The sequence below is a fragment of the Drosophila biarmipes genome, chromosome 2L, assembly GCF_025231255.1.
Source record: "Drosophila biarmipes strain raj3 chromosome 2L, RU_DBia_V1.1, whole genome shotgun sequence".
Classification (NCBI taxonomy): Eukaryota; Metazoa; Arthropoda; class Insecta; order Diptera; family Drosophilidae; genus Drosophila; species Drosophila biarmipes.
In genome coordinates, this window is record NC_066612.1 from 3719885 (window position 1) to 3741044 (window position 21160).

A 21160-nucleotide genomic window follows, 5' to 3' on the forward strand; every position below is an offset into this window, starting at 1 on the left:
CATAAGTTTTTACGGCCCCAGCCCATAAATGCCATAAATAAGTACACTTTGCTCGCTTTGGATCCCTCAAAGCGTTCCGTTCCATTGGAACATTCTCAATTTCGATTGACTTTTATGGTTTAATTATTTACACACGGCAAGTTGCATGAAATTTTCCAAGGCGAATCTTTTGGTAGGTCCAACTTGGTGGTCATGGCAGTTCCCATAGTTCGTTTACCCGCGAAGAGCCTTGGGCCAACTATTGCGCATATTTGTTGATGGGCAAACTAGATGGGAGGGAGGTCCATAAAACTGATTGAAAGGCTGCGGAGGGATCAAAGGTGGGTCAGTTAGACTCAAAGATGAGGATGGATATGGGTATAAATTTATAGGTCATTTATTTTCGAAATTTGTGGGTAAAAAACTTAGGAAACTACTTTATTTTTAGGATTTTTAATTGAAAAAAGATTTTCTTCTGATATTCTGAAATGGTATTGTACACAATCTTTATAACAGTTATGCTCCGATGTGTGTTCCCTAATTTAAGAAGCAAATAATTCTGAAATCTTCAAGACAGAAGTATTATCTCAATTTTGATTACACCAATACCTTAAGATTTTTACCAGAAAATTATGATTCCCAGGATTAATTTCACAATTTTCCGAGACTATTTGAACATTCCCCGAATTTCGCATGTCATGCAGGTTCTTTGAAATTTACTATTTCACAAACTTGGATAAAAATACCGAAAATTCCCCAGGTAAGAATGTTTTTATTTTTTTTTGGCGAGAAAGCTCCAGCCAAGCAACCGCAGACTTTTCCACAATGTTTCGTGGGCGAAACTTTTCCATCATATATGAAAGAAATGTGGAGTGGGTTTGATATGAGGGATCCCCTAGGTGAACTTCCTGGAAGCAAAGTTTTTTGGTCAGACAATTCCCACCGAGACACCGAAGCGATTCGGGTGAATTTGAGTGTGAATTTTGATTTTTGGCCAAAATCACTCAGAGTCAGAGGGGCGGAAAAAAGCGGATAGTGGCAGGCAGCTTCCAGCTGGGCAGAAGCGCTCCTCAAATCGATCGCATTAGTATCTTAATCATGCCCGTCACAGTCACAAATTGAAGCGATCCATCAGACAAAATTTGAGATGATTCTCGCCTCCGTCTCTGTCACTATCCCTCTCCCTTTCTCCCGCCCTCGCAGGCTGTCTCTTTCCCATCTGGGGGACCTGGGATCGTTCTCGTAATACCTGCAACCAGTTACGGGCTTTGGGGTCGTAACTATATCTGTGCTTACGTATATGGGCAAATCGCACATGACTCGATCAATCGTTAGTGGGCCGCAAAAGTTGCCAATTTATAAATAGCCCGGCTAAAATTAACTTTCTGCGGTTTGCATTATTAAAAGCAATGGCTATCGGTTTTAACTGGCTGCTGGCATATTAGCAACCAGACCGAACTGATAGGCTCGATTCGGATCAAGATCGGCCTGCCATGGTTAGGTTTATACCCCTGGATAAAATTACATTTATCCGATTTATTACAGTTCTGATATGATACTGATTATTATGTTCATTTTCTATTTACTTTAAATAAAAAACAGCATTCTTTAATTATAGTAATATTATGATATATTATTACATTTAAGATAGAATATACATAAACATGGTTGTATCCTTATAAATACTTCAAAAATTGTAGCAAATATTTGTACTATAACTGTGTTTCTGCCTCTCCTTTCTCTATAGGGTATCCGGCAGTCGACTACCTAATAAAAATCCCCTCCCATATGATTGATTTGCATGCAAATTCTCGGGCGCGTTAGTTTTTATTGCAAATTTCTTTGAAACAAGTTGCACCTGAGTCTTTGTGGAGCTGGGATCCGTTGCACCTGAGTATCTGAGGCTGCTCTGCAGATATGGCCTACCACCTGCTGGGCTTTTCGGGGTTTTCGCTTTCAAATCGAGCTCGCTTGACGCCGTGTGATTGACAGTCGGGAGTTTGGGTGCCACAAAAATAAAGCTTTATTAAATTACACGAAAGTTTGCCTTTTCCTCGGAGTAGGAAACAATCGGCGGGGGAAAGGGGAAGTCGGGCGGCCACTTGCCATATATATAGTACGTATGTAGAGGCGATCTCTGTGCATGCTAAAATAAATAAATAACCAATTTTTAATTGAATTTCTACCTACATTTTTAACCTGTTTGACGGCATTCCGTGGCAATCAACGTCTCACTGCCATGCCAGTTGGTGGAGTAGCCGTCGTCGTCGCTCGTTGTTGTCGTCGATGACGCTCGCTGTTTTTCTTTTTGTTTTTGTCTTTTGTTGCTATTGTTGCTGTTGTTTTAGCCGTTGTTGTTATTGTTTTTGTTGCTTTTATTATATGCATAGTGGGTACACAGGAACAAAAACGGATATAGATTTATATTCATATTAAATCCATTTTTTGGATACTTAATTGCAAAAAAAAAATTTGTTAAATATACAACAGTTATAAGAAAGTACTATCGTACCACACATATACTTTAATATATTTTCCAGCCAAACTATGATTTTTACAATGTTTCAAACCTACTTGCATAATTTAATTTCCACCTGTCTAAGTGATTACACAGGAACGAAAAATAGATAAATATTCCATTGTTTTGAATATCGAAAATATTGAACATTAGGCCTGTTCGAATAATGTTCTTGAGCCAACACTAAAGAGTACTCTTAGGAACCCCTAAAATTAGAAATATTTATTTTTCCATGCTTCTTACATCACATATAGGAATCAGATCGAGACTAAAATTTATTAAAGATACAGCTTCAAAGTTTTTTTAAGAGGTTTCTCAGATAATTTTTGGGAAATTGACCTCTGTTTATTTTAAAAATATATATTCTTTTAAATTTTCTCCCAGTGCAGCTGTTGCTGTTATTGTAAATTGCTACAAGCAAGCGCCGTTGCCGCCTCAGCAAACCTCGTGCTGTTTTTCAGCCCCTTCTTGGTGATCCTCTTCTGCTCGTTGTTATGATGATTTTTTCTTCTTTTCCAACTCACAACAAAGAAGACCTTTTGCAGCGATGCCAGAGGGGAGCGACAGAGACGGGGAGAGCGGGCGCTTATCAGGGGCGGCGAGGTAAAGGGGAGCAGAGGGGACAGGGGGCAAGAGCAGGGGCGGACCGGCGGAGACGACGAGGCTACCGCCGCCTTAAATCTTAAAAGTGAAGTCAAGTGAAGTGATAGCCGGAGAAGCAGAGCGGAGCTGGAGTGAACGCCTGGAACGCGTGTCCCACTCAGACCCCAAAAACAGGGTGACCAAACAGGGCTTTTGACTATTGTTTTATCCTAAATATAATATAATTCTACATATTTCTACAAATTCTACATAATATCACCTCAAAAGATACATAACATGGTACACTCGTTCTTTTATACTATTTTACTTTTACAAAATATTTTTAGTTCTGATTAGTTAGTAGAAGGAGAATAAGAAGTATCCCAATATAATATATTTATATGTAATAGGATTGAAAAAAAAAAATTTTTGCAAAAGAGGTAGGAATAGGTCTAGTATCAACTCATAAATTACATATCATGGTACACTTGTTCTTTTAAGCAATTGAACCCATAAAAAGTGACATTTTTCTCCTAAAATTATTAGACCCATTATATCAATAATAATATTTAATTATAAATTTAATAGTTAATAGCTTAAACTATATGTTTATAATTTTATTAGAACAAACTCTTACACATTTTTACCGAAATGGGGCTAATATTCTCACCCTCCTTACTGAAATCTATCCTAATTATGCAACCACCCTGTACCAGAATGAGTGTGTTTGTGTCACTGGCACTTTCTTGGGCTGATAAGGGATTTGCATCAGTGAAAATGGAGCATTTTAGAGCCGGAGGCAAAAGTGTGAATGCACCGCAGGATGTTGACTTTCTTTCCACACTGACTAACTGGAAAATACCCCTGTTAAGATAGTTGCATGTTAAAGCAATAAAAGAGGAAAACCCAAAATGAGTTAAATAGATTTCCTGAGACGAGTAAAAATCATATTTAAATATAGCCATAAATAGTTGCACCTTATGGTTTGTTTGCATTGCAACAGTTTGTTCGGTGCTGCTGAGGTTTCCTTGGATTTTTGTGGTCGGCAACTAAGACATGTAAATCTTGTTATTGAATGGTTGCAAAGATCTGGATTTCGAATCTAGTTTAAGCTTTTCGAATCCAACCGAAAGTGGTTTCAACTGACGTATCCAGCTAACTGTGAAGCCGCCCATAACTATCTCTCTCGCCGATGGTGATCATGATCACGCTGACGATGTCATCAAACAAACAAAAAACAAACAAACTCACGGTGGATGGAAGCATGTGTGGACCGAGAGAACTAGTTCTGTAATCAAATAGGCGAGTGGAGGCCAATTTCTTTGGGTTTCTAAATTGTGATAATTGTATCTTGAAGATTTCTAGGAAAAGAATGGGTTAGAACGCACGCATAATACTCTACGCAAGAATAATTTTTTAAACACGTTTATTATTATTCTGCTTTAATATTCATTAAAGCGATTTCTTTAAAGGCTTCTAAACTTGAATAATTGTATATTGAAGATGTCTTAAGAATAATAATAATTGTATCTGTAAGATTTGCTAAGTCGCACTTATAATACTCTACTTAATTTTTCAAAAACAAAGAACACCATGAAAGAGAATCCCCGATAAGGCTTTCAAATGATGATAATATTTCTAAGATGTCTTAGAGAGGAATACTTGAAACTCTACCTTTATTCGAATAGATTTTTTATTACTCATATTTATAACCATTGTAAAATATTTATATGCAGGACTCCATTGCCCACTACAAAGTTATAAAACTAAATGTAAACGATACGAACCTCAAATGGTTCCTAACCAGTGCCTATCCACATTATTCCTCTTTAATAGAAGTGTAAGTCCCCGCAAAAACAACGATCCCCAATCTGTCTGTTATATGAACTTCCTGCTGGCCCACATCTCAAAAGCGAAAACATATGTTTGAGGAACTACAAGGTTCCCAGCTACACATTTGTTTGTACTTCAAACTAAGTTCTGCCTCGAAGTCCACTGATTAATGTCGCATTGCCAGTGTACTACAAAATACAACCGAGAAGATGCGAAAATAATAATAAATACACAATTGCGGCGGCTGTTTGTTATCGTTTCGCCAGCAGCTTGTACGGCGATTTCAAGTTCGTTAAATCGAAATTCGCCAGCGGCAACAGCTGACTGGCTTCCTTTGAAATGCCAAGAGCATATGCGATCCGAAAAAACTGAAATTCAGAATGAAAACAAACGATATGCCCGATGTATAACTGTAAATGTAAATGGTGTCTCTCCATTTGAGGCTTATCGAGTAATGAACGCGCGCAAAAATAACTCATAAATAAATAATTAACATGAAATACAAACGATCCAAGCGATCCGAGCGATCCAAGCGATCCGAACTGTATGTGTGCGAGAGTGCCAAGTGATTTGAACTTTGAAGGCAAGACAAGTTGGGCTGAGTTATGAATTTATCTAAAATCACAGCATGTTGTCGTTGTCGTTGTCGTTGTCGTGGCTATTTCCCATTTGACAAGTGGTCTGGCCCAAGTGTCAGACATGATAAATCATATGCAATAAATATATATCTGCGAAATTGATACCGATATTTAGGAGTATCGCATTGGGGCGGCGCTGAGAAAGGCCGGGGCAAAAGTGAATTGGAAAAGTAACTCAAGTTCGACATACCGCTTACCGCATACCGTATACGCCGCGTTGCCCGCCGAGCGAAACTACACCGTTTAGCATCTTCGGCGGTGCCCAAAAATAAAACCAGTATGGCCGGGTTCTGAAGAAGATGACCTTATACAATATTTTTTCGAGAGAGAATTCGTAAAATAAAAAGCAAAATTGATCAGTTCTCGATATGACAGAACGAAGACGTTGCCAAATCGCTTCGTGGGGCCACCTTGAAGTCGAGTTCATTCATCTTCGTTTAGCATAGAAGTTTAGCAGGTGACTGAGGCGGACTTGCGGGATTTGAACAAAAGTCCATGTCGCCAGTGTGCTGGAAACGGATTTTTAAGGTATCTAATATATAATTTTAAAATACAAACTGTCCCAGCTACATCAATTTAAAGTTACCACTTATTTAAAAGAACCAAAACGGTTCTACAAAGATTTCTTAGACCCTCGAAATTATTAAATCCAAAAATGTTTTAAACAAATTATTTTAATTTATCATCTTAGGTATATCTGAATCAAATAAGTCCAATCTTATTTTGAGGTCATTTAATTGAATTTATTAATTTGAAAAATTGGTAATATACTTTTTATAAAATAATGAATTTAAGAGCGCCAAACTTTTTTAATACTTTCTGCCTGCTGCTTCATAATAAAAACTCTACTAACTTGCAGTTTAATTATAATAATGTCTGTTATTACCTAAGCCCTATCTCATTTAAAGCCAATACGCTTTAAACATCAATACGCTAAAATAGGTTCTTGAATCGCACTTCTTGTGCAATCCGAGTGGTTTTTCCGTCAAGGTGCAGCCCATAAAATAATGAAAAGTCAGCCAGCGATATCGGATATCGTTCTCGGCCGCCTTGGGGCGCCACATCAGGCGGAAATCTGGCATCAGAATGGCCCAAACGGTAGACGAAGGTGCAAAGTCCGGGCCAAAAGCACCTGAGGCATTAGTTTGCCACTGCAGTTGCAGCTCGCAGTTGCCAGTTGCCACCTGCTGCAGCCTCCTTAGCCCCTTCCTGCCCCCCTGGTTTTCCACGGGGCAATTCAAGTACAAGCGAATACCAATGAAAATATTTTTGTGGCTGTGTGTTGTGTGTTGTGCGCTGTTTGCATGGAAACGTGATAGCAAAAGTTGTTGCTGACCGGGCCAAGCTGTTGTTGCTGGCCGCATCTGCTTGTGGAAGAAGGAAGGTAGGGTAGCTAATGCCACCACTTTTGATAAAATGTTGGCCTAAGCCAGTTACTTGCTGATGACCAGTAGCCACTTAACTTGGCCAGCAGAGGGGCGCCGTGGGCCGGGGCAGCAAATTATTGCCGCATTGCTTAGTTGTTGTTATCAGCAACGTGATTTGCCAGGCCAAGATGAAGATGCTGATGGTGATGGTGATGGTGATGGCGATGGTGATGAAGATGGTAGTGGAAGTGGAAGTGGAAGCCAACTTCAACCTGGCTGCTTCATTGCGTGCTCACGATTTTTATTTCATTTTTGTCGAATTTCCGAAAGTGGTAGACCTTCATGGTCTCTTCGTCAGCTGTTGCCATACCACAGTATCTGTGTATCTTTTCTATGCTGCCGTAGCTACTGCCTCTGCGGTCGCTTAGTTTTGTTATCGGTTTTTATTTTTTGTTGAAGCTATCAATTTCACACCTAGCCCAGCAGCGGGCTTTTGCGCTTCGCAAATGCAAATGCAAATCGCAATTAATAACTAATTGAGCCTAGTGGGGTGAACTTTAACACTGATTTAGTGTCCCCAATCCAATTAGCAAGGCAAATCGCATAAAGCGCTATGGGCAGAGAGTTAGATAGATAGTTAGATTTTGATTCTGATTCTGATTCCGATTCCGATTCTGAGTCCATGTGGGATGGCTTATGCAACCGCGATCCATGTCAAACTGCGGCCACGCCCAGCCAGTCACATATAATTATTCAATTAGCCAAATGGCGTCATAAATTAGCTGGCTTATGGCGTATGGTCAAAGGGTTTTACCATGGCCAATGTCAGTGTCAGGCGCTAATTGTGATCGGTGTGGAATGCCGTTGATTCAGTTCATCACTTGGCCCCCATGAATATGCAAGTGGCACTCGATATGCACATGTCTCCGGAGATAATGTCCGGTGGCTGGAGATAGAATTTCACTTTTGCCCGGAGACAGCGCGGAAGTCTGTCGAAACTTAAGGCAGTGATATCAAGTTGACGGAACAGACCTATCAGCTAGTGACGAAGTTTGAGTTCCCTGGTTTTAAAACCATTTATTACTTTGCTTATTATGATCCATATATATAATGTATATATTTTAAATTTAGTTTGTACTACATTGGTTATTACCAACTTATTTTGAATGATATGATAGGTCATATGAACATGTCTTTGGAGATAGCCTTAATTCATATATAAGTTAAAGTATAAATCACCCTTTAAAAATTCCTGATAAAATCTATTTTTTCTCAGTTTTTCTTTGTATATTATTGTTTTTTATTTTGTCCTATAGTCACCTAAACTATTTTTATATTCTTCCTTATTTGATCATCAAGTTAACCCAGAATATATCCTTTAAAAATGAGGTTTAAAAGTGCTCCATTTCTTATATTTAATTCTTAAACCCCATGCATTTCCTCAAGAGTTTTACAATTTATCAGCTTGCCCATGCATATAGAAGTATACATTTATATAGGTTTTGCACCCAGTTCCAGTTTTCCCGGTCAGCTGTTCGCCAGACGGTCAGTCGATTCGATTGATCTCGAATTGGACACGCAGCCACCATGGCGTATGCGCGTTATTTGGCAGAAATTTTTGAATTTCGCTTACCTGGTGCACCTGCTGCACGCCGCTCAGTTACGCTCCAAAATCCACAAATCCTTTGGCTGCAACTGCAACAACAACCAATTCTGGCAGTTCGCGAACGTTGCATACATTATACACTGGTTCGAAGCAGATATCCACTCAGATACTTCGACCTATCTATCTCTCTGTGGCTTCGATTTCGATTTCGATTTAGCTTATGCAAATATCACTGGCACTTCACATGTTTGCTGCTGCTGCTGCTGCTAGTGCTGATGACGATGATAGTGGACTTGGCCAAGCCAAGACTTTGGCTATTTTGGCTTTGGATGGGCGACACACAGATACATAACTCACACAAACACACACACATTAGATACGAAAATAGCTATTTATATGTGATACCGACTTGGTATCGGTATCGGTATCAAAAAATCGGAGAGACCTGCAGCTGAGGCCACAACGAACGATCGCGGAAACGAGAGAACTCTTGAGAGATTTTTCTGTTTTTCTTCTGATTCGGATTTTCTGTTCTTAAGAGCGTTTAACTTGGATTTAGGAAAGCCGCGACAACGATTACAGAGCAGAAAAACAGTGATTAGAGGCTGTGTATATGCGGTTGTAAGTGGCGATTTTCGTTGGCGATTTGGCGACACTCGGAACGAACGCGTTTTTCGGTTCCGTACAACGAGCGTTGAGCGCAAAAAACTGAATGAGCGTCCAAAGCGGCCGAGGCAAGGCAAACAGGCAGGCAAAAGCGATCCGTAGACGGAGCAGAGCCGAGCAGCAACAACATCAAAGCACAGCAACAGCACAGCACAGCACAGCACAGCAGCAAAAGCAACAGCAACAGCAACAGCAACAGCCAAGCACAGCAGCAACAGCAACAGCACGGCAGCAACATCGGCGGCCCAGCAGCAACTACAATAACAAGCAGCAGCTAGTTAGTTAGTTTTGAGCTCGTAGTAGTGAGAGTCGATCGCATACACAAAAGCAAGTTGCTTAAGTCGCTCAAAGCGCCATTTAAGTTGAGTAATTAAACCAAGCGATATGTGTATGCATATAGCGCTGTGTGTGAGTGTGTGTGCGAGTGCGATTAATTATTAATCAAGCCAAAAAACAACAAGCAACCGCTAAGGCAACAATAACAAACAAGCCAGTCTCGCAATTACAATATTCCAACTCTCTCAGTCGCCGTCTTCGGTTCACAGTCTCCAGTCTACTACAATCTTCACAGGCCTCGGTCCTCAGTCTTCTTCTGTCTTCTGTCTTCTGCCTCAGCTCGGCGATCTCGACTTTCTTTGGACCTCTCTTCAGCTCCAAAGCTGTTACACATTTGACTTTTCGGCGCTGCGGCCAACTGGTTCGGTTTATTTTTGGCTTCAAATCTCGGACTATGACTTCTCGATACTGCAGCGAATGCTAATGCAAATCTAAATTGATTGCAAAATGTTTAGAGCCGGGAGTGGACGATCGGCGTTGCCGGACTGTTTGGCTAGCAACAGCTATAGGAACTAGATCGGGTTAGGATAAGCTCAAGTGAGAGTTTCAAGGGGTTGGAGTGGCTGGGAAATCAGAATAATCCGAAAAGTGGTATAAGAGTGCAGGCAATCATAAGTAACACCCATTTCCTACTTAGTTTATATTTAAAATAAATTGTTTTATTATTGGGATATTCAAGCATGCCATATATTTAAAGATTTTAAAAGGATATATGGGATATTCTTTAGGACCCATATTCTATTTAACCAAATAAAACGTATGCCAAGTATCATATTTGGCATATCAATCATACGCCTGGGGTAACAGCAATCTGGCAACGGTGGCTTCCCAAATCCGCGCTGCCAACTTAATTAATGCCGCAGATCTTCTGCTGCGCTGCTGCCGCTGCAGCGTAATTAAAATATTGCACTTGTTACTTTTCCAGCTGCTGCCTGTGCCTTTCTTCCCCGCATTGTCTTTGCCACAGGAACACTACAAGTGCAACAACACACGGGCAGGAGTAGAAAAAGCACAACAAGCACGCTGACAACACCGACTTCATCGTTCGCCGTGTGTCGTGTATTAAAACTTGTTCATTGGAATTTTCTAATAAATCAATAAACGCAGACAACCTAGTGCAAGGAGGCACAAAGGGGGCTCCAAAAAGGGGGGCTTCGGGGGCCAGCGTTGTCTTGGCACACAGCTGGCGGCATCGACAGACCGACGGACAGATAGCCGCACGCATCTCGCAGATTGCGCATTTTATAAATAGCCGCCGCATTTTTTATTTTTATTTCATTTTTTTGAGGTTATGGAAAATTTTAGTTGTTGTTATTACCATTTCTTGCTATTTTCCTTTCCAACTCGATCACCAGATCGCGATTGTAGGCTATGGCCAAGCGGTAGCATTGACAACACTTTCACACAGACGATGCACCCAGAAAAATAAAGAAAACACAAGATATTTATCTTTGATGTTTAAAATCTCCTAACATTTTACCTAAAGTATGCCTCAAAAAGTAGATTTAAGAGCTATAGGACTCAAGCCTTCGATTTTGGGCTATAAAACACATATCCCTTTGTAATTCAGCTTACATATTCATAGACAAATATGAACCTACAAGTTTTTTTAACGTTTTCTTTGATATATCTAATTTCTCTATCTGTACAAATTGTCGCTCGGCGGGCAGCATTTCCGTAAATAAAGCGCTTGGGAAGTGGCAATTAAGTTAACTGTGGGCTGGCCACAACAATCAGGTAAACGCTGTAAATTGAACGCCAATCGATTGGCATTTTCTACATTTATTTCTCTGTACTTTCAATACGTAACGAACGCTTCCTATTCTTTTTTTCGCACTGCGAAATTATGGCATTTCGATGCGGTAATAAAAGTGGTGGTGGCTTGATTTTTAAGTGCGTTTATCGCGACGGCAACAATGTTGCCACTAAATTTTCCATGTTCCAGCCCGATATGCTAATAGGTCTAATAGCTTTCGATTTGGCCCGCTTTACATGCGACGAGTCCGTTCGGCACATTCTAAATGTAAATAAAATGGAAATTCCTTAGAGTGGCACCAGCGGCAGCCGCAAAAAGCTAAACAACAAAAAATCAGTGTGGAGAGGCAAAAACTTGTAGAACAGGAGGAGGCACTTGTTGAGAACTTGGCTGCCTTGTTAAACGAGCCTGCAACACCCAACAGCAGCAGCAACAGCAGCAGCAACAACAGCAACAATAAACAATGTTGCAATGCTTAATTATTTCAGCGGCAAGGAATTCCTCGGCGCAAACTTGAACTGCTTCTGGACTATGGATGTTGCATGTTGCTGCTGCTGCCGCTGCTGTTGTTGCTGCTGCACCAGCAACTCGATTGCTCTGCCTTACACTTGAGGTCGTCTGCTGCCTGGATTTTTGTTTTCCGATTTCAGATTTTTTCCACCTTCAGGTAGCCAGAGCGAGAGGCAGTCCTCAATCTCAATCTCAGTCTCAGTCACGTTGGTCAACGGCACCGAAGCGTCTGTGGCCAAGTCCCTTTGCCCATGTGGCCGTTGCTGTTGCGGTCTGCCGCACCTATTTGTAATGCATTAATGGTCCAGAGCTCAGGGGGAAAAAATCCAAAAAAAACTGAAACCAAGAGCTTGGAAAAGAGACGATTGACATTAAGCTGCCCATTCGGCATATGGGGAGATCAGTGCCTTTGATAAATGGCAAGTAGCAGACCGAAATTATTGATGCCAGCATCCGTTAGACATAATTGTTGCGATGAACATCAGTGCTCGAATGTTGCGAGATCGGAAAAGGTTTTTGGGGAGCTGAAAGCCGAGTGGAAAACCTTTTAAAATTTAATTGTATTGATTTTTGAAGATTGAAGATATTTGGGAGAAGTTATTTTTTATACCCGCTACTCATGCGCAGAATAGGCAATATTGAAAAAAATTGTATGGTCTTAGAAATATTATCATATTTTATTTTTTCATATGAAGTTAATTCTAATATTAATATATTTTAAACCTTTTTATGATTTTTTTTTAGGTTTTACTTTTTTTAATTAATATTTCTCGCTTAAAATTCATAATCTGTTCTGGGATACCGTTCTGTAGTCCTTCTGCGACAAATGCATCGATACTCATCGCAGACCCTGTCGTCCTTTCCATCGCACACATAGGGTTCGTTGTCGGCCATCACAATCGTCAGGAAGACTCCGAGAACCAGATGCAACAGCCAGTTCATCTTATCTAAGGACTTCTCTCTAGCAGTAAATCATCAAAAGTCTTAAGAAACTTCTTAAAACTTCATCTCCATTTTACAGAGTTTTTAGACTGAAGCGAATCTAAAACTTTAAACATGTTTTATGGTCATTAAGCGTGCTAAATTAACTTTTTTAGGATCATTTAAACTTTACCCTTTGCAACTTTTAGTTTGAGTCTAAAAAACAGTTAAGCTCTGAAAAAGAACAATAAAAACAATTTGTTTATTATACATTTACTTATATTTTTTAATTTTTTGAAGCAATGTTTTGATGAAATGAATGCTCTTCAAACATTCTTTCCACGGATTTTTCAAGTTCATTGCCTCAAAAGTTCGCCCCAAAGGTCGCCCGAAGTCCCCTCCACACATCTGCTTCAAATTAAGAGATTCCAAGCGAAAGTCTTCAGCGGTGACTCATAGGGGGTTAGCGAATACGATTTCCCAGCAAAATGCAAACGCCTTTCCGTTCTTTTTCTCTTCTCGAAAATGAATACAAACATTTGCCCCCAACTAAGGCATGTGACAAGCGCGTTAATTGAACTTTGCCTATATTATATTTGTTCGGAGTGAACTTTGCCATTGTCTAGACAAATTAAGAGCAGAGGCGAGCGAGTGAAATTTATGTATGTCGCCCGCAGGCGTTTGCGGTGAATAGTGTTTAATTGTTGGCTTTGGGGCCACGCGGCGTATGCGCAATGTGCCCGGTGCCTCAGAGGCTTCTTTTTGTGGGAACATACGATGTGATAAGCGTCGTCAGTTTGTCTGGCAATGAGACCGCCGGCAGCTGTTCTTCTGCTCCTCGGTTCTGGGTGTGATGTCATAAGTCAACACCAGAGGAATCTATGCTGTATGGCGATCGGATCGGGGATCGTTAATTAAAATTTCCAGCGAGTACTTCATTAGCATCGTCGTCAGCTGCCACGCGCTGCTCGGCTGCCGCGCTCCAATGCTTAATTAATAAATCAACGCGACACTTGCACTCCGCCTTGCCGATGGCCGCATCTCTGATGATGATGATGAGGATGAGATGCTCGCCGAGATTGTTGCCATGCCCGGCCAGACAAATTGACGCGACATTCCACGTCTGTGGGAGGGGAGTTGGTCGCCGGTGGTGGTCGCTGGTCAGCGGCTAATAAAAATGTTAAATATAGCTGCCTATCTGGCCGATGATGACATCTGTGCCATCAAAGCGGAAACGGAAGCGATTCTAATCGCCATCCACGGACCTGCGAGTGGGCCCTGCATGACCACCAGTGGGCAGCTGGGCTGAGCTCTTAATTGAAGGCAGGCATTTCCTGGTAATCTCTTCAGTGATCTTCCTATCTCTTCATGTAACATATTTTTGGTTTCATTAATAATAATATAATAAGTGTGTTCAGTTGTGGGAATGTATTTTGAACTGCCTTACGAAATATATAATTTATAATTTGAAGAACTATCATATTATGCAGTTTATATCTTTACCTTTTTAGTACTTGTATGTATATGAGAAATCTACAATTTCCCCTAATATTTGCTCCATCTAACTAATCACAGCTTCGATATCTGACGACAATCCCTCAGAAAGACAAATGGCTTTTGTGCCCCGCGAACAGAGATCTCAGATTTGTCATAGTATAGTTTCAAAGGAAGCAGAGCTTAGTCACCTCAGTAATGGCATATGCATTACAGAATGTAGTTAATAACAAACCTAATCGAGCGAAAATAGCACAAGAGAGTGACTGGCGAATGTGATTATTTAATAATTGTGGCATATGCGCGGCAAAATAATTGTAGTTACTACAACTAGTACTTGCGCTCCTCACGAAGTAAACAATAAGAAGCGTTGATAGAAGCGGGCAAAGGCAAAGCAATCACAATTAGAAAAATATGCACTCAAAGTGTTAGCTACTAAAATTGCTAAATTGCAACTGGGCGCGCGTCGCGTTTTAGTTTTTTCAGTGTTTCTAAAAATAAAGCGAAGCAAATAAATTTACATTTTTAATTGCAATTATCGCTGGCTATTGTTGTAGTTGCTCGCTGATCGCTGCTCGCTGGCTACTGTTTGCCTTTGGCGTTTCGAACAATTAAGATGATTTATTAGCAGCGCATTTTTATGAGACGCAGTACAAAAGAAATGGAAATTAAATGGAAATTACTCAGATATATATATATTTATGCTCTGCGGTGATCGCATATACAAATTGATTTATCACATCTGTCGCTCGTTTGAATGGCATTTCGCCTGGCACATAATTACAATCAAGACAATTCCAGGCTGATTTCATAACCGGAGACGAAAGCTAATTGCCATTTTATGCTGTCACTGAAGACCGTCTCAGAGCATAAAGATCACAAAATTATTTGAATTTGAATGCATATTAAAAATGTTAATGAAAAAAGTCGTAAAAATTTCATAGAGCAAAATTAAAGAGGAAAATCGTAAAAACAAATTTAAACGACTATTGCCCGTCTGCGGTTCAAGAGCAGCTCCATTAACGAACTGCCCCACATCTCTATGTGGCATGCATGTTATATGTGTTAATGGGCGGGGGCGTTACGGACTAGAGCACGACCAGGAAATGCAGATCCATCACATTGGTGCCCGTGTGGCCGGTGAGCACATGGTGCTCACCCTGCGCGAGATTCTTGTAGAAGTTGTAGCTGTCGCAGTTTCGCAGCGTCTCGGCCAGCTCGTCGAGGGTGTGATCGCCCAGATAGGACTCTACCACGCTGCTGTCTCCGATGGCGCCGGCTGCATCGGTGGGCCCGTCGATGCCATCGGTTCCTGCGCTCAGGAAGGTGCAGTCCCTGATGGCCTCGTCGCGGTGCAGAGCCTGCGACATTAGCAGCGCCAAGTGCTGACTCCGGCCACCCAATCCCTGGCCAGTGACCTGCAAGAAGGGGTTACATTAGTGATGAATCGATAGGTAAGTATATGCTACAAACTTTAATGACTGGCTCGCCGCCGCAGATCAGGAACAGTGGCTTCTTGCTGCTTAGGTGTTCTTCCAGGGCTCTCCTGAAGATTGGGTAACTCCTCTCCCCAAAGGTGTACTTCTCCCTGAGCTGCGAGTCCTTTGGGCCCTGCTGCTTGGCCTCCTGGATGCCGTGCAGCAATCTCTGGTAGTCGCCAGCCACTTGGGCCACATCTCCCTGAACGGCACAGCTGAGCACACAGGGTATGTAACCCAGTTTTTCGGCCTCCTGGGCGGCTGTGGAAGTGGCTATCACATTGCTGCCCACCACAAAGACCTTGTGCTCGGGCAGCACTGGATTATCCGCTTCCGCCGGAGATTCAAACACCTGCTGTATCTCCGGGGAGAGTTCCTCCCACACCTGATGCTTCTTGAGGATGATGGATGGGGATTCTCCGGCCACGGGTTGGATGGTGGGACCGCAGGCTATTAGCTCCAGGGGATCTCCAATGATGTCGCTTAGCACAAAGGTCACCAGGAGTCCTGCCTGGCCGGCAAACCTGGCCAGGCGACCGCCCTTGATGTCCGAGCAGGCGATCCTCACGGCATTGATCTCCTGGATGCTGGCTCCTCGCTTCATCAGCCTGTCCGCAATGCTGCGCTTGTCCTCCAAGGTCAAAGGTGGTCGGGGCAAGGGCAAAAGTGCAGAGCCACCGCCGGAGATGAAGACGAAGAGTATGTCCTGGGGCGTCATATTCTCGGCCAGCTGCTTGATCTCCTGGGCAGCCTGAAGAGCCACCTCATCCGGCAGATTGTTGACTGCTCCTTCGTGGATAGTCAAACCGGATGCAATGGGCTGCTGGAACTGTTTGAGAGTGTTCACCGGGACACTGAGGACTCCGCCGGCTGAGCAGACTCCCAGATCCTGATGCACCTTGCTGGCCATTGCCAGGACCGCTTTCCCGAATCCCACGATGTGGCAGGTCTTGCCGCTGATGTCCTGCCGCTGTCCATCCAGTTTTATGGAGATTTCCCTTGGGTTCTCACCGACTTGGGGCCGCAAGTCGAACTTTTGGAAGTCGGCGAATATCTTGCCGGGATGCACTGCGTCCACCGCCTGGGCAAAGATCTGGCGCATTTGCTTCCAAGTCTCTCGCTTGGCCATTATGTAAGGTGCTTGGGACACGGGCGATCCTAATCAGCGATGCTGAAATTCCAGTTTTACTTATCATTTTCAAAACAGCTGAAGATACTATATATTTATTAGTGCGACCTCAAGCGGAAAAACCAAAAACTCCAAAACTGTGAGGGGGGTTCCCAAAATAACCCATAGTTATTAAGTTTAGTTAAGTTCCTTTAAATTCAGTGAATGTTAATTAACATGCTCCCATTTCCAAACTATTCCAAGGAATTCATTAAAAATTAGAAAATTTTTAAACTTTTATGTTTCCATAAATTTGTAGGAATACCCTTAATATGTTATTGCTCTCTGTCACAGGCTGACTGCTATGGCTCGCTTACCTGTTAACCTAACAGAGTCTGTTAATTCAAAAGTATCTCAAATCAAATGTATCTGAAAATTGCAACACATAAATGCGGAAAAATTAATTAAATTAGCTTAAATAGAGTGCAAGTCATTTTTAAGCAGCATTGTGCAGCAGTAGTTTCATTTCAACGGACGTGGATGCAAATGTTGGCTTTAAAGTTGCAAGTTGATTGAATGAACTAATTGGCCAAGCAATTAGCCCAACTAATTTGCCAATAAACGGGTTGATTGATTATTTTTGGTGTACGCGCGTTGCGTTAGTTAATACTTCACTTTCACTAATTTATAAAATAGTTCAACCGTGAAAACTTTACCCCACTGAGGCAGCAATGTTTGTTTTAATTAGGTGATTGTGCGTTAAACAAACGGAATGATAAAACTTCTTTAAGATACATTTACAACGCACCTTAACTATTTAAGAAAATTGGATTTTACGTTGCTTGTTTAAGAAAGAGTTCTCAGAAATAAGTTTAAACTACCACCAATGATATGTAGGATTTCATGCCGGTTTCCAGTATGAAATTAAAAATTTCAGGGATTAGAAATTTGGTATTGGCCCTAAAAATCGTAATTTTAAGGCAGCCGTTTGCAATGTACTCGCCAACCAACCACGCGAACTTCGACTACTTTCGTTCTCGTTTCGCACCGATTGAACCCACCAGTTGACACCACCATTTGCCCCTGTGTGGGTGCTTACATATGTATGCCGCCGGCTCAATCAGTGGCCAATAGAAAGATCGCTGCCTGCGATAGCTGCTCCACTTAAATAGCAACCACTCTCGGTGGCCGGAACCCAGTTTACACGCGGCCTTAGAAGTACGAGTTTATGGGACATGAAGTCGACGCTGTGGCTCTCTTGGCTGAGTAAGAGCATCTAAAAGAAAATTAGGAGACTTATTATATTGTATCTAAATTTCTCAGCTCTTCTTTGGAGTGCGAGCGCCAATCCGCTGGTGGGTCTTTTAGATCCCGCCTGCCAAGTGGTTCGAGGAGAGTGTCCCCATGAAAATATAACCTTTTGGCTGTACTCCAAGTAAGTATTACAAAAAATATTTTGAGATGTAGAATGAAATCTATCTATCTTACTATATCTTATTTTTAATGTAGTTCAACCCGTGACAATCCCATCCTGCTGGACCCCCTGGACCTCAATCCCTGGGACTTCCAGCCGCCAAAGCCCCTGAAGATCCTCATCCATGGCTACACTGGCTACCGTGACTTTGCGCCCAACTCCTTCATCCGCCCCGTGCTCCTGGACCACGAGGATGTCTACGTGATCTCCATCGACTACGGGCCACTGGTGCGATACCCCTGCTACATCCAGGCGGTGCAGAATCTGCCCCTGGTCAGTCGGTGTCTGGCGCAGTTGATCAACAACCTGGTGGATCGTGCCATAGTGCCCAACGACAAAATCCACCTGATTGGCTTCAGTCTGGGTGGTCAGGTGGCTGGTCAGACGGCCAACTATCTGAAGCGGAAGCTGAAAAGGATCACGGGCCTAGATCCTGCCAAGCCTCTGTTCATCCTGGGTCCGAACTCAAGACGACTGGATGCGGGTGATGCGGAGTTTGTGGACGTCATCCATTCGGATGTTTTTGGCCGAGGAATACTGCGCGCCGCGGGTCATGTGGACTTCTATCCCAATTTCGGGGCCAGACAACCCGGTTGCTTGGAGGAGAATATGCAGGATCCTGGTAGCTGCAACCACGAGAGGGCCCCCCGCTTCTACGCCGAGTCCATCAATTCCACCGTGGGCTTCTGGGGACGCCACTGTTCCAGCTGGTTGGTCTATCTCCTTCGACTCTGTCCCACAACTGGAGCTCAGGCGCAAATGGGCTATCACGTTTCGGAGGAGCTGAGGGGCTCGTACTTCCTCGAGACCGGAAGTAGTCCTCCCTTCGCCCTGGGCCAACTGGAGGACGTGGACAATAGCCAGACCCTGGCCAATTTCCGCCTGAACCTGGATCACAATGAGATCGACGATGACTATGAGCCCCAGGTGCTCGAGGCGTTCCTCGAACTAGATGCGGAGAAAGATGTCCTCCAAATAGATGAGGGCGACTTGGACAGGCAACTGGACTGGGTCGATCGGGAGGAAGACGAACCCTTGTCAAGAAACATAATTCATTAGTAATAGCATAGAAAATGTTTTCTTAAAAAATAAATTATTAAAAAAATACAAAATTTAATTAATTAAAAAGTATGTTAGTACATATTTTATTCTTTCATAGAGTTAGTTATAAAGATAGCTTTATATACTGAACTTTTAATAAGGAAATAAACATTTATGTTACACCTCTTCATAAAACTAATTTTCCGCTTGTATAACATTTAAATGTGCAAGTTTACGCTTAGGAAAGATTGTGTTTGGATTGGCTGATAAGAACCCTAATTAGAAAACGGGTATTTAAAATTCCTTGTGTGTTACCATTTTTCAGTTGGCAATAATTATGAAGGAAATTGAAAAAGCTTTATCTTTTGTATTTAAAAGAATCGTGCTGGGTAGTCTTCTTTTTACATAAGTCGTTGCGATCATTGGTTTTATGGTGGGTGGGGAACAGTGGGTTAAGGTCGCTGCGGGTGGGGTTAGGCGTTAGAAGTTGGTAATGAAAATGCTAAAGTAGATCACCTTGACTCTTTATCACCTGCCGGTATTACTAATTTTTATATGGGCCCTCATTTTCCATGCCATTTTCAATGTTAGGCCGTGCAAATTTAATAGAATCTGCGCTAGAACGCGAGCTTAGAGTAGTTTAGACGTTAGTCATGAGCAAATCTAGCACGGCGATCCTCCTCCTAATAATCTCCGGTCTTTGCAAAGGAGAAAAAGAGCTACGAGGCTGGCTGCCAGAGTTCTGTGTTTTCGGCGAGCAAAACTGCCCCAATTCGAGAGTTTCCTTCTGGCTTTACACCAAGTGAGTGCATTTCGGTGGTGTACTTCGAATTTGAGTTGATTTTTATTGTACACCAGCAACACCCGGGATAATCCCCACTTACTGGATCCTTTGAATCCGCAAAAGGATCTCTTCGAGCCTCGTCTTCCCCTGAAAATACTCATTCATGGGTTCATAGGAAACAGGAACTTGACACCCAACCTGGAGGTCAGAGATGTGCTTCTCCAAACCCAGCCTGTAAATGTGATATCGGTGGATTATGAGACCCTGGTGCGGTGGCCATGCTATTATCCTTGGGCTGTGAATAATGCCCCGATTGTCTCCGAGTGTCTGGCTCAAATGATAAACAATCTAATCTCTGCTGGCATCAGTAGACGTGAGGATATACACTTGATAGGCTTCAGTCTGGGCGCCCAAGTGGCTGGCATGGTGGCCAACTATGTGAGACAACCTCTGGCCAGGATTACGGGTCTGGATCCTGCGGGTCCCGGCTTTATGATGCAGACTTCGCTGCAGCAAAAGCTGGATGCCAGCGATGCGGACTTCGTGGACATCATACACACCGATCCGTTCTTCTTCTCCATGCTGCCGCCCATGGGTCACGCGGACTTCTATCCCAATCTCGACCAGCTGAACCAGCGGGGATGCAGCTACATCAGCAACTGGAGGTTTTACAATTGCAATCATTACAGGGCAGCCGTCTACTATGGAGAGTCCATTGTCTCGGGCAGGGGCTTCTGGGCTCAACAGTGCGGCGGTTGGTTAGACTTCTTCTCGCAGCGTTGCAGCCATTACTCCAACATGCCCAACACTCAGATGGGCTACTTTGTCTCGGATAAGTATGATGTTACCATAGTTCTTATATTGTTTTTCCCGAGATATCCTTTTATATTTTTTAACAGTGCCTCGGGATCATATTTTCTCACTACCCATGAGGTGTCTCCATTTGCCAAAGGACCTCTTGTCGAAGTCGAATTTGATGTTTCCGAGTATCGAAAATTAGCGAGACAAGCATTAAGTTAAGATAGGAAGTTCATTTATTGTTATAGTTGCAAGCATTTAAAAAACTTTT

The 21160-nt window shown here is 42.4% G+C and overlaps 5 protein-coding genes across 6 annotated transcripts in view; 2 read left to right on the forward strand and 3 right to left on the reverse strand.

Annotated features, from left to right (window-relative positions):
- The window catches only part of LOC108029131 (protein decapentaplegic), a 35779-nt gene extending 26271 nt beyond the window's left edge, over positions 1–9508 (reverse strand). Inside the window, exon 1 of the mRNA XM_017101251.3 lies at positions 8551–9508. Within this exon, the coding sequence (XP_016956740.1) occupies positions 8551–8653 (103 nt within the window). The 5' untranslated portion in view covers positions 8654–9508. The remainder of the gene's footprint in view (positions 1–8550) is intronic.
- A 3034-nt stretch (positions 9509–12542) lies between these two features.
- On the reverse strand, positions 12543–12826 carry LOC108029258 (uncharacterized). The gene has a single exon (XM_017101453.3). It carries the CDS (start codon positions 12731–12733, stop codon positions 12566–12568), a length of 168 nt encoding a protein of 55 aa, XP_016956942.1. The 5' UTR covers positions 12734–12826; the 3' UTR covers positions 12543–12565.
- Positions 12827–14121: 1295 nt separating this feature from the next.
- LOC108029256 (glycerate kinase) lies at positions 14122–17542 on the reverse strand. 2 transcript variants are annotated; one of them, XM_017101451.3, is made up of 4 exons: positions 17509–17542; positions 17170–17221; positions 15680–16855; positions 14122–15624 (listed from the first exon to the last, which is right to left on the reverse strand). In XM_017101451.3, exons 3-4 carry the CDS (start codon positions 16811–16813, stop codon positions 15295–15297), a joined length of 1464 nt encoding a protein of 487 aa, XP_016956940.1. In that variant the 5' UTR covers positions 16814–16855; positions 17170–17221; positions 17509–17542; the 3' UTR covers positions 14122–15294. The 2 variants fall into 2 exon arrangements, with proteins under 2 accessions (XP_016956940.1, XP_016956941.1); XM_017101452.3 differs by lacking the exon at positions 17170–17221 and having other exon boundaries at positions 17509–17526.
- A 267-nt stretch (positions 17543–17809) lies between these two features.
- Positions 17810–19397, forward strand: LOC108028959 (pancreatic triacylglycerol lipase). Its single transcript, XM_017100998.3, has 3 exons — positions 17810–18058; positions 18116–18227; positions 18302–19397. Exons 1-3 carry the CDS (start codon positions 18028–18030, stop codon positions 19323–19325), a joined length of 1167 nt encoding a protein of 388 aa, XP_016956487.1. The 5' UTR covers positions 17810–18027; the 3' UTR covers positions 19326–19397.
- A 563-nt stretch (positions 19398–19960) lies between these two features.
- Positions 19961–21111, forward strand: LOC127010635 (inactive pancreatic lipase-related protein 1). The gene is made up of 3 exons (XM_050884935.1): positions 19961–20109; positions 20166–20927; positions 20991–21111. Exons 1-3 carry the CDS (start codon positions 19961–19963, stop codon positions 21109–21111), a joined length of 1032 nt encoding a protein of 343 aa, XP_050740892.1.
- The last annotated feature ends 49 nt before the right edge of the window (positions 21112–21160 follow it).

Bases quoted from the DNA above. Each gene is read 5' to 3' on its own strand.
- LOC127010635 (XM_050884935.1), top strand. From the start codon at position 19,961: ATGAGCAAATCTAGCACGGCGATCCTCCTCCTAATAATCTCCGGTCTT. The intron at 20,110-20,165 runs GTGAGTGCATTT...ATTGTACACCAG, and splicing joins TCCTTCTGGCTTTACACCAA to CAACACCCGGGATAATCCCC. The intron at 20,928-20,990 runs GTATGATGTTAC...ATTTTTTAACAG, and splicing joins GGCTACTTTGTCTCGGATAA to TGCCTCGGGATCATATTTTC.
- LOC108029258 (XM_017101453.3), bottom strand. From the start codon at position 12,733: ATGAACTGGCTGTTGCATCTGGTTCTCGGAGTCTTCCTGACGATTGTG.
- LOC108028959 (XM_017100998.3), top strand. From the start codon at position 18,028: ATGAAGTCGACGCTGTGGCTCTCTTGGCTGA. The intron at 18,059-18,115 runs GTAAGAGCATCT...TAAATTTCTCAG, and splicing joins GCTGTGGCTCTCTTGGCTGA to CTCTTCTTTGGAGTGCGAGC. The intron at 18,228-18,301 runs GTAAGTATTACA...TTTTTAATGTAG, and splicing joins ACCTTTTGGCTGTACTCCAA to TTCAACCCGTGACAATCCCA.
- LOC108029256 (XM_017101451.3), bottom strand. From the start codon at position 16,813: ATGGCCAAGCGAGAGACTTGGAAGCAAATGCGCCAGATCTTTGCCCAG. The intron at 15,625-15,679 runs GTTTGTAGCATA...CCCTTCTTGCAG, and splicing joins GCGGCGAGCCAGTCATTAAA to GTCACTGGCCAGGGATTGGG.